Raw genomic sequence first — 13,248 nt, 5'->3', positions numbered from 1 at the left:
TTTACCATTGTTTAACATACTTTCTAAGCTTAATAAGTCTAAACTGGTGTTTTCTCAAATAAAATTCAGAAGCTTACAACCAAACATAATTTGAGTCAAGAATATTTAAGCGATGAAAGAAAAATCTAAAGAAATCATAAAAAATTTGGTTTGTTCCTAAGCATTAAAACTTTGTATTAGATCTCTTTAGTTCATCTCTAAACTTCAGAAAATATGGGTATAAGTCACATATTACTGTTCAAATCACTGTACGTATTATATATTAATTAGTGTAGGTAGATTATAATCTCTCCTAAACACATTTTGATCCACTGTTTCTAGCTACTTTGAAAGCTGTTCAGACCACATGTTGTGTGACATGTAATAAAAGGGTGGCACTGAAGGGTTGTATTAATAAAACAGTAAAGTTAAAAACAAAACATACAACATTATATTTTCAAGAAATGAAAGGTTTTAACATAGACAAATGTATACTATTGGATAGACAAAAAAAACTTTAAAACAATAATGCAGCATTCAAGAGCTATATTTATATGCAATAAACAAGTGTAACATAATATGAAGTTTAAATTGTTTTTGAGTTTAAAATTGTTGAAAGAGTTATAAGTATCATTTGTACTCAAGTTTTAAAATCTTATACCCAGGTCATGTGCATCTGACACCTTATGTATACCCACTTGTATTATGACAGGGATAATTACTTAATAAAAATGCCTTTATTTATTCATTTTTCCCTTGATTTATTTGGTAATAAATCACCTCAAAGATACCAGTACTCTAATCTACAAAAAAAAAAATGTTTTTTTCTCTTTACTGTGTTTTAACTTAGTCTTGCTGAACAGTTAACAAGTAGTATTATTATTTGTAATTACCAATAGAATACAGCTATTGCAATAAAAAATGTAATGGAACTTCCTTTGAGTCAACATCTAGGCCTTCACTCCTACATCAAGAGACCTTAGTCTCTTAAATACAATTACTGGGACATGTTTGATTTGTCTGAAACAAGGAATTAACACGAAACTGAATGACTTGTTTACTTTGAATATTTGAAAAAAAAGGTTCTGGAACAGTTTGGTTGAAGTTCACCTAAGCTTTACATGGGTGAACACTTACAAAGATTTGTTTTTATCAAGTTTATTACTAGTTTGTAAACAATTATCACAGTATTCATGTTTAAGATAATATTTGAAAAGACTTACCTAACATGAATATCTGAAAGAAGTTCATTTATCTGATTCATACTTATTTTCAAAGTAATTATGAAAGCAGCAAAAGGTTCAGAGTTGTATACTGACTGACAACTGAAAAAATATATTGACTTACAACTAGTATCTTAATTATAGGTTCATCTCTCTAATATCTTATGAAGACAGAAGTCATGCTTTACTCTGACAAGGTTTGCATACCCTGACTCCTGGTGGGATCATCTCTGAGCTAATATTTGGTAAAAGAAGAACTAGAATATTCTTATCATCAAAACTACACTCTCTTAACATGTAGAAGGTTTTCACTGCTATGTCTGCATTGTCATAGGAAACAATCAATGAACCATATTCATAGTAGATTGGCCCAATCTGTTTGAATCTGTAAGCTATTAAAAACAAACATAAACAATATTTACTGGGGTAGTATGAAAAAATGAAAACATTCAACATTTAGCAAAGTCTTAAACATGATGCATTTCTCCAAACTTGTATAAAAATTGTATATATTTCTAAGAAATTATTTTACAGACTTATACATTCTTACATGAAGCATATGCTACAGGCACTTTCAAAACAAAAATCTAGTTTCAAATCAGTACAAATGTTATAAAAATATCACCAACATGTTTTAGTTCCAAGGTCAGTAAAATAAAAACAACAAAAAACTGTTAAACTGAGCAGGTTATCATGATTTAGGAGATAACACCTTAGAAAAGAATGGCATGTTTACTATAGGTCATCATGATTTAGTAGCTAACATCTTAGAAAAAAATGGTATGTTTACCACAGGTCATCATGATTTAGTATCGAATACCTCAGAAAAGAATAGCATGTTTACTACAGGTCATTATGATTTAGTAAACAACACCTTAGAAAAGAATGGCATGTTTAGTATAGGTCATCATGATTTTATAGAATGTTGACTTTTCTCAGTAACACCTGCCATCACCTTTCAGCAGCTAGTATATTAAAAAATGACAGAATAAATTATAGTCATATTTTAGTTACCTAACATTTCAAGGAAGAATGACCTATTTAATAAATTACACTGCACAACAAAGTTTTTGCTTCTTGAACACTGTCGGGTGTTCCTTATAGATTTTTGGCTGCTGATCACGAAAATCATATCCAGATTTGTCTATCACGTACCTAATCATCGAAATATTCAGTTTCACCAGGACATTGTCACTATGAAAAAACGATATCAGGGCAATTGGAATCTATCAGTGCTTGCTGACTACTGTTGGACACTGCAACATGATGAACCGGACATTGAATACAAACGAAAATCAGGAGCAAAACACTATTATGTTGAACTTAATAAGAGTATTAGAAACATAAGCGCAATTAAATAGGTTATTGCTAGTAAACAGTTAACTGTCTGTTTCTCAAAGTTCCTAGTGATGAAGCAAAACCAAAACTATATTTGAGTATACCCACCAGGTACCTGTTACAATCAGCAAAACCTTTTTAGGAAGCAAAACTTTACAAAAAAATTTGTTGTGCAGTGTTATAGTCATGTTTCAGTAACCTGACATTTCAGTGAAGGATGACCCACTAAATAAATTATAGTCATGTTTTAGTGACCTGACATTTCAGTGAAGAATGACCTACTAAATAAATTATAGTCATGTTCTAGTGGCCTGACATTTCAGTGAAGAATGACCCACTCAATAAATTACAGTCATGTTTTAGTAAACTGACATTTCAGTGAAGGATGGCCCACTCAATAAATTACAGTCATGTTTTAGTAAACTGACATTTCAGTGAAGGATGGCCCACTCAATAAATTACAGTCATGTTTTAGTAAACTGACATTTCAGTGAAGGATGGCCCACTCAATAAATTATAGTCATGTTTTAGTAAACTGACATTTCAGTGAAGAATTACCTACTAAGTAAATTACAGTCATGTTTTAGTGACCTGACATTTCACTGAAAAATGACCTACTAAATAAATTATAGTCATGTTTTAGTGACCTGATATTTCAGTGAAATATGATCTACTAAATAAATTATAGTCATGTTTTAGTGACCTGACATTTCAGTGAAGAATGACCTACTGAATAAATTATAGTCATGTTTTAGTGACCTGACATTTCAGTGAAGAATGACCTACTGAATAAATTATAGTCATGTTTTAGTGACCTGACATTTCAATGAAGAATGACCTACTGAATAAATTATAGTCATGTTTTAGTGACCTGACATTTCAGTGAAGAATGACCTACTAAATAAATTATAGTCATGTTTTAGTGACCTGACATTTCAGTGAAGAATGACCTACTAAATAAATTATAGTCATGTTTTAGTGACCTGACATTTCAGTGAAGAATGACCTACTCAATAAATTATAGTCATGTTTCAGTAACCTGATATTTCAGTGAAAGATGACCTACTCAATAAATTATAGTCATGTTTTAATAACCTGACATTTTAGTAAAGGATAACATTCAATAACATTTACAGTAATTTTAATCCCTGACACTAATATACTTAAACAATATATTTCAGTGAAGATAACACTTAAAGAAAAGAATAACGTTTTCAATAACTGTTACCATTAAGTTTTAACCTTTTGAGCAACAGTTAATACAATGTTTGAACCTTTTCTGTAATGGTTAACAATGTGTATTAACATTTTCAATAGCTGATATTCTGATAAAAAGTAAGCACTCAGTACATTATTATCCTGTTTCAATAAGTGAAATTTCAAAACTTATTTGATAAGTGTGATGGGAAACCCAACAGCAGATACTACAATCCCCACATGGTAGTTTTTACAATCATGACCTTATTTTGTTTCATAATTACAAGTTTAGAAACTAAAATTTCAAACTGTTTGTTAATTTAACTACCTGTATATTAAACATATGGGATGTAAGTATTAATTACTTTCAGTATAATTAACACGAGACATGAAATGGAACATTTTAATTATCACCATTAAACATGGTACCTCATGCCATACTCAATATCGTTTATATACTTCAACAGTAATTCATATATCTGCTCCGCGAGATATTTACACAAGAAAAAACATATTAAAACACAATATCGATTATGTTATTTCTGATACACTTTGTTACTAAATAAAAACATAACAGAAGCAATAATAATAGGGTCACCCACGTTTGCCCAACATATCAATGAGAATCTTTTCATATTGTCGTTGTGATAGATTTGAAGGAAGGTTTCCAATAAACAGTGCTACTGTGGTATTATAAGACACATCTTTCTGTTGAAGATAGAACCTGGTCAAACTCATTTGTCTGATAGATTCCTGGATGATAAAAAGAAAGATATGAGACCATTTAACAACACTTTTATCTACAAGAGCTGAAACAAAAGCAATTTGAGTTTCCAACATAAATGAAAACAACTAATCAAAGATAAACTGTTACTGAGAAAGTCATGTTAAATCCCACCTAAACTGCAGAGAAATGTTAAAGGACTGAATCAGTGTTATTTGCTCTTCCTGATTTATCTAATTTCTAGTGGGGTATTTGAATCTAAAATACAAACATATTCAAACTGTACAAATGTTTATATATAAAGTTTAAATTGAGAATGCACCAAGTTTTATTATTAAACATGAAGTTTCTGTTGAATCTGGATTTATTCTGATTAACCCAATTACTATTTCAAGCAACCTTTATCTGTGGCAGAGCATAATTCTTAAATGCAAAGTTATTGAGTGTTCATATCTAATGTAATCCTAATTACAATCTTTAAGGTTAAATGTAAAACATTACTGCTTAGTCTGAAAATTTTCCTAGACTAGTAAATGTTGTGTTTTCATTGAACATTTAGATTTTAGCTAAATACCTAAAATTATTGTATTTCATATTATAGTTATCCTGAGCTATAACTCCTAGACCAACAGTTATTCTAAATAGAGTTATAATTACTGTACAACTAAACCAACAGTTACTCCATTTTAAGTACACACTGTTACACCAAGAGTTATTCTAATTACAATTATACTTACGACACTTCTATACCAACACTTACTCTATTTTAAGTATACATTGTTACACCAGCAGTTATTCTAAATACAGTTAACCTTACTATACTTCTAAACCGACAGTTACTGCATTTTAAGTACACACTGTTACACCAACAGTTATTCTAAGTACAGTTATACTTAGTACACCTCTAAACGAACAGTTACTGCATTTTAAGTACACACTGTTACACCAGCAGATATTCTAAGTACAGTTATACTTAGTACACCTCTAAACGAACAGTTACTGCATTTTAAGTACACACTGTTACACCAGCAAATATTCCAAGTACAGTTATACTTACTATACGTCTAAACCAACAGTTACTCCATCTTAAGTATACACTGCTACACCAACAGTTATTCCAAGTACAGTTATATTTACTATACTTCTAAACCAACAGTTACTCCATTTTAATACACACTGTTACACCAACAGTTATTCTAAGTACAGTTATACTTAGTATACTTCTAAACAAACAGTTACTGCATTTTAAGTACACACTGTTACACCAGCAGATATTCCAAGTACAGTTATACTTACTATACGTCTAAACCAACAGTTACTCCATCTTAAGTATACACTGCTACACCAACAGTTATTCCAAGTACAGTTATATTTACTATACTTCTAAACCAACTGTTTCTCCATTTTAAGTGCAGTTATACTAACTATACTCTTAAGCTGACAGTTACTCTAAGTCCACACTTACCCTGGCTATATTCCTAAGAAGTTCCCAGGGGCACTCCTGATTGTCCATGATCCTTTCATGAACAGCTAAAACAAAAATTGTAAGAGATATATTTTTATTACTTACTATAATGAGATTTATTTATAGTTAACTTGCAGAATCCATTATATGGATTACATTTTCAAATCTCTCTCATATTTTTGTTGAAATTTACTTCATACTACTGCCCTTCACATGGTTTAATAAAACATATACAACATCTGTTTCCTTCAATAAATTATTATAATCCAGTTGAATGAATTAACTCACCATATAAGATGTAAATTAGCTGTCACAGAGACTGAAAGACAGAACTATAAATGATGCTAATATTACACAGAGATAACAACAATGTGGGTTGATATTTGGTGTTGAGATGTTAAGAAGTCTACACTAATGAGGAGTAAAACCCTGAACATTTGGCTCCTACTAGCATGTTACAAGATCAATGTTCCTAGGATTAAAAATCCACACAGCTAAAATCAGTCCTAACCAATCAAAATCCTCTCATTTAAACAAGGCTTGTCCTAATTTCCTTAGCACAATTTTTCAGTTTTAAGCTGTAAACAAACACACAACAATGTATCCATGACAATCACTGTGGTAAAAAATGTAAATAAACAGGTGACTTGATTCACCATCATCTCAGCTTAGTGGCTTTCTGTGATAGAATGACTGACAGGTGAGCAAGTAGGTTTCAGTTTTATATTGTACTTACTGATGAACTGATCAGGAAAAACATTCTCCTGCCAGATCTGGTTAAAAACAGTTAGAAGAATATCAAGAGAAGCAGGAGAGAGATAGTGTAGCATGTCATAGTGTACATCATCAGATGTCCAGCAGATGTACTGCCAGACCAATGAAGGGCCATTTTTTAGTTCCACCAGTGTAAAGGGACAATTATAGTCAAAGAGACAGTCAGTTCGAAAGGAAAGAGGTGAACGCTCTGCCCGAGTCTTGATGGCCAAGAAGGTGGAGGAACAAGCAGAAGTGCTAGATACCCGACAAAAGCTTTCACCTGGAGTATTGGCGATGCTCTGAACATCAGCTACCTCTTGGCCATCAGAGAGTAAGATGGAGAGAAGGACAGAATTGTAGTGCCCATTGACCTTTCGATTCCTGTCCCATATGACCTTGGAATTGGTGTTAGGAAATATGCTAGTTGTGAACTTAATCCAAGATTCCTTCTGGCTTTGATGTCTTACCCACCTAGCATGTGCATGGGCACGTTGGAAAGCGATGCAGTTCGAAAGTGTGAGATATCTATGGAAAGTATCCCAGGCCCGTTATTGAGCCTTCCGTGCCAAGTGGCAAGCAGGATTCCACCACAGACAAGAATATCGTGGAAAAATGTGTCAAGGTTTTAGGAATGCACTGAGCAGTTGCTTGTATAATACAGCTAGTTACCACTGCCACACAGTCGTCTATTGATGGCTGATTCACGATGGCAGAATCAAGTTCTGCGATAGCAGTGAAAGTGGACCAGTTTGCCTGACCCAGCTTCCACTGGGACACGCAGGTAGGGTGGCATCGACCATGGCCAGTCTCTCTCAAAAGTATAGAAAAATGATCACTGCCTAGTGGATTATTGTCAATGCTCCATGCAAAATGGGAAAATAATGAAGGGGAGCAAACTGAGAGATCAATAGTGGTAAAGGACTGACTAGGTTCATGAAAATAAGTGGGAGAACCAGTATTGAAAAGAGAAAGATTGTGATCAGAGAGCATACGCTCTATCAATATCAGCTTTTCCCAAAGGAGATGATGTCCATTAAAGTCCCCCAGCATTAAAAAGGGAGCCGGAAACTTTCAATGAGAGCATCAAGGTCTGATTGATCATATGTCTCTCCAGACGACAGGAAGAGAGAACAAGGAAACACGGATGGCTATGGCCTCTAGGGTGTGTCGAGTAGCACAGACAGGGTTGGCACATGCTGATCAACAAACAGTGCCACCCCTCCATGCACTCGTCCATCACACAGCTTCTCATTTCTGTACAAAGTAAACTGCCAAAAGGTGACTGTATTGGTAGGTTTCAGAAATGTTTCCTGTAAGGAAAGACTGATGGGATGGTAGGAAGCAATCAGTGTTTTGATTTCATCTAGATTAGAACGAAAACTTCCATTATATCAAGATGGCCATTTGTATTTATGTGTATGTCAACTGGATGGAGAACCCTTCTGTTTACGACCACGTCTTTTTCTTTACTGTCTTTATTTGAGGGAGGTCTATCGACCTCCATGGATCCTGCCCTGGGTCGATTGGGCAGGTCTTTGCTCTAGAAAGAGGATTCCAGCGACTGAAGACGTGAAAGAATGATCATTTTGCATCTTGGTGTGGAAGAAGAAGATGTATCCGAGAAGATGCTCATACCTGGAACCAAAGAAAGTGGATCTTGGAATTTGGTGGAATGTGTGTGATGGACAGAAATGGGTGCTGAAGTTGCTTCATGAATTACCATGGAGGTTAAAAGACCTTTCATTTGTTTCAGAATGATTCTTTTGGATGCACAGAGAGATCTGTCTGCACTCCCACTGTAGTAGTGGAATGAAGTGCAGCATCGTACGTCCGAGATGGAGTGGCGGGCAGTAATTTCCGAGCCTCAGGATAACTAATGTTATGAGTCATTTTCAAACGCTGCACCTCTTTTCCCTCCAACCATTTTGGGCAAGAACGAAAGTAGGAAGGGTGGGAACCATTGCAGTTGACACAATGTGGGTCCGTATGACACTCATATGCATTATGGTCCTTGCCACCACAACGAGCACATGTCAGGGAACCACGACAGGATGTCTTTGAGTGGCCGAACCTCTGACAATGGAAACATCGGAGAGGGTTTTGAATGTACAGTCGTACCCTGCAAATTAGATAACCTGCCTTGATGGTGGCAGGTGCATGTGGTGATGTAAATGTCAAAACGAGGATATTTGTCAGCAGTGCAACTCCATCTTTGCGAGTGGAGATGTGCCTCACTGCAGAAACTCCTTGAGTGGAGAAACCAGTGAGAATCTCTAACTCGGGGACGTTCTTCAAATCCCTCTCAACAATAACTCCCTGTGATGAATTCAAGGTAGCATGAGGGGTAATCTCAATAAGTACATCCCCAACTGCCTTTGAATTCAAGAGGAGTTCACTGTGTTGGGATGTAGATGTTTCAACCAATATGTCTCCAGATTGAAGCTTCTTTATTGACTTTGGAGAGCCAGCAAGTCCCTCTAGTCCCTTCTGAATAAAAAAGGGGGACATTTGCCCTAAAGGTTTTTCTGAAAGAGAATGTAATATAAGAAAATGGGATACAGGTGTTACAGTTGTTGAAGATTGCTGCTCAGAGTCTTCAAGACATGGTCGTTTACCTATTGACTGAAGGAGGATCCATATGAAAAAAGGAAAATTTTTGTACCCACTGACCCCACCCATCATAGAGCCCTACAAGGGGACGCACTACAATGTCATGCAAGGACATTGCAGCAATGCCAGGGTATAGTGAGCACTATACCCAAACACCAGCATCAGACACAATGTCCACAACACCCGTTGAGAACTTCCAACACTGGTACTTAGTCGACTCTAGCCAAGTGGACCAGCCGACTGACCCAAGGGGGGGCCACCCAAAGGCTGCCCGTCTACAGGAATTCAAGGCCAAAGTGGTGTGTTAGGGTTGGACCTCTCAACCACCAAGATCCTCTCCTCCCCTTCACGAGTCACCACGCCCGGCAAACACATGGGTGGATGTTTAGATCCCAGAGGAGGTAAACCGAAAGAACAGAACCTTCCCTGGGAGGTCCCCTCACCACTTACATGAATCCACACCGAGGGGTGAATATTTAGGAATTATTTTAAAAAAATATTTTCATATGATAACCGATATACCCCATATGATATACTCATGTAATTTCTGATATAAGGAGCAAAATGCCAAAGGTTAGATCACTAACAGTGATTCTCTCAAATAACACAATTGTATAGTAAATCGATACTCTATATAACAGAGTTAGTAAATGTGAACTTACAGCCTCTATCAAGAGAAACTTCATTTAGACGAAACCTATTCATGTTGGTTGAATCAAGGCCAAGTTTTTGTAAGGCTTCCACCATTATTTCTTCTACGCTTGAGTCGGCAGTGACAGAAACAGTAACGTAAGTTTCCGTTACACTGCAATGGTAATAAAATATATTGTGTTTCTTCTTACTCTGCAATCCAGTAATAGAATAAATCACTAAAATAAATACAATGTAAAACTAGTTCATGAAGATTTGAAAGACAAGGGATACAAATACTATAGATTAAAACACAATTATTTCAACAGGAGTAGATTTTTATCCTGGATGAAATTCAATATTAACATGGTATTATGAAAATTAATGAAATTAATTTTTCTTTTCACAATAAAATAAATTCGTTTTTACTTTAGGACTTTAACCATGAAATTGATCTAGAGAGATAACTAATGACAGACTTTTAAAACCTTATGCTATGCCACTTAACACTGAAAGTACAGTAAAGTACTGACTTGAGGAGAACAGTGCACATACAAGTATGGTATTAACATTATTGAAGAACTAGCAGACCGTTAATAATTTATTCTGAAATTTTTATTCTAACCAGGTGCAGTAAGAGGAGGTTTTCCTAGTTAAACTATCATTTTGAGTTTGTACGTGAAATGCTAAATGAGTGACAAGTATCAAAAGGTATGTTCTTGAAATGATAAAAAAAAAAATTAAAATTTGACTGGTATATTACCTGTTCTCAATTCATGGGAGACTGAAAAATTTGTGTAAAGAATCCTTCCCTTTTTTAATAGAATGTATATAACATGCAGAAACAAATTGGACACACGTACCCTAAGTTACCAGGATAGATCTTTATAGGTCCCCTCTCTGGATCTGGTGGACGATACCTTAAGAAGATAGCTGGTCTCTTTCCTTCTCGTCTGGTTAGGTTCTGCACCGGCAGGAATTCCACAAGTTCCTTTTCATTGGGATCTAACACAAGAATGCAACAACTTGTATCACAACAACACAGATCAGTAAACGAAATCATATGCTAAAAACAAATTAATCTTTTCTTATACACTGCTGTGATAAACATTGAACATTAGTTTGGTATTACCAGATGGAAGTATATCAGACTTCTCTCATCAAAGTGAATATCAGAAGAAAAAAAATGTTCAAAAAAAAGTTTATAAACAAATAACCTATGTCCTCGTACCAACAAAGAATATTTTTTACTTTGAAAAATAAATAAAAGAAAACTAAGACCACTATTAAAAGCCAAACTCAATTATCTGTACAGTTGGAAACATGCAATTTACATACATGTCTGGCACAAATGGATTATTTAGGAGTTTTTCTAATCATAAAATGAATTTTCAACCAATGTAACAAATAATAAAACTTAATTATTCTTTTCACATCTCAAGGTTTTAAAATCTCATATCTGAGAGATAACACAGCATCATTTCAACCAGTTCAGCTATTTATTTTCTGTAACTATTCTATTTCAAACTACATGAATACTGCTTTTCTACATCCAGGCCTGGTCTCTTCAGTATTAATTTAATCTCCTCTTAAACTATTTCACTGATACAACTGCTACCACACCTGAAAGCCAACTAATCCATTAGAAATAATAAACACTGTGTTGAGTCACATATATGTTCTAAAGTAAACAGCGTTGAGTCACATGCGAGTTTTCCATACTTTAATTTAGTCTTACTGACTTCATGTTTTTTGAAAATGGTTTCCCTTTCACATGTTCACCACTTCAGCTTGGGGAACATTATAATGTGACAGTTAATCCCACTATTTGTTGGTAAAAGAGCAACATAACAGTTAGAAGCTGGAGGTGTTGACAAGCTGCCTTCTTTCCAGTCTGTCACTACTACATTAAAAACAGTTAGCACACATAGTGCTCAAGTAGCTGTGCACATAATTTATAACAGACCTTTTCTAACACTCTTAAAAACATAAGCTGTGGTTTCACTTGAATCTTTGCAAAAAGTATGTCACGAGATGTCAGCCTGTCACAAACCTATAACCTACTTAATAGCTCTGGTCAAAATGACCTTCAATAACTTGATATACATATTTGTTTTCCATTTTGTGAACACATTAGGCACTCCCAATTTTATTATTGAGTAAAATTACATATTAATTTACAGCAAGTTTCATTATTATTTAATAACTTTTCATGCTTTTATTATTTTCCACATCCAAGCCTCTCAACAATTTTCCCCCCCACTATCTGTTCAACGTGCAAGTTTCTCTACATCTATCATCATTTGATTTTTCTTTGACAAGGTCTATATCTTCTCTGTTTCATACTAATTTAATACATTACCACACCCTATTCTTTCTCTAGTTTAAACTGGTTTTCAATCTTCCTTTGATTTTATATCTCCTTCAACTACCATCCATTCTTTTATATTATTAAAACAGTGACAGTCCTTCCCAACTTTCTTACAATTTTTGCTCAGTGTTTTCATTACTGCCTTATGACTCTCATACTTGATTTTTCCAATTTTGTCTCCTTTAATATAACAGATACACCCTGCACTGATCACCACACTGAACCTCCCTTACTCCATCTTCCAAGCAGGGTGTTTATCTGCATGACTCACTATTCAGTTTATATATTTTGTTTGTATTCTCTCTTTCTTTTTAAAATCATTTCTTGTCCCTGAATTTCTGTTCCATAATTGATAACAGAACTTACAAGTGATTACAACTGTTCATTCATGTCCCATTTCTTTTAGCTGCACTTCATTATGCACTTACTGCTCATTGTGCTTTTGTCCCAATAAATTGTACTTGTTTTGTTGCTGTGTTAAACTGATAACTCAAATATTTATACCATTTAACAACCTCTAGTTCATGTAATTTCCATCCAAGGTTTTATTATGTGCTGTTACTCTTCCATTGACATTAAATGTGTTTTTACTTGCCATAGATAATCTATCATCATTATGATATTCTAGAACAACACAGTGAATACATTCACTATTTATCCACTGTCTTTTATACCTCATCCTGAATATACTTACAGTTTGTTCTCTGTCCCTTCTATTCATCCTTTCTTTTTATAGACTGCTGTGATAAACATTGCTATTACCAGATGGTTTGTCCACTGTCTTTTACATCCCTTCCTGAATATAACCGCTGTCTTTTACATCTCTTCCTGAATATAACCGCTGTCTTTTACATCTCTTCCTGAATATAACCACTGTCTTTTACATCTCTTCCTGAATATAACCATTGTTTGTCTACTCATTATTATAAACCAAAATGTTTTCTTCTTCTATTTT

General features: G+C 34.5%; 1 protein-coding gene across 2 annotated transcripts in view; it reads right to left on the bottom strand.

The window, feature by feature from the left end:
* Positions 1-13,248, bottom strand: part of LOC143240352 (diacylglycerol kinase theta-like) — a 53,953-nt gene that overhangs the window by 24,322 nt on the left and 16,383 nt on the right. For both annotated transcript variants that reach the window (XM_076482662.1, XM_076482663.1), the window contains exons 10-14: positions 10,786-10,927; positions 9,955-10,097; positions 5,927-5,991; positions 4,340-4,490; positions 1,410-1,594 (exon numbers count right to left, since the gene is read on the bottom strand). In XM_076482662.1, the coding sequence (XP_076338777.1) occupies positions 1,410-1,594; positions 4,340-4,490; positions 5,927-5,991; positions 9,955-10,097; positions 10,786-10,927 (686 nt within the window). The remainder of the gene's footprint in view (positions 1-1,409; positions 1,595-4,339; positions 4,491-5,926; positions 5,992-9,954; positions 10,098-10,785; positions 10,928-13,248) is intronic.

This window comes from Tachypleus tridentatus, chromosome 13 (assembly GCF_004210375.1).
Source record: "Tachypleus tridentatus isolate NWPU-2018 chromosome 13, ASM421037v1, whole genome shotgun sequence".
Taxonomy (NCBI): Eukaryota; Metazoa; Arthropoda; class Merostomata; order Xiphosura; family Limulidae; genus Tachypleus; species Tachypleus tridentatus.
The sequence above is the reverse complement of the archived record's forward strand: the minus strand, read 5'-3'. Positions and strand labels throughout refer to the sequence as shown.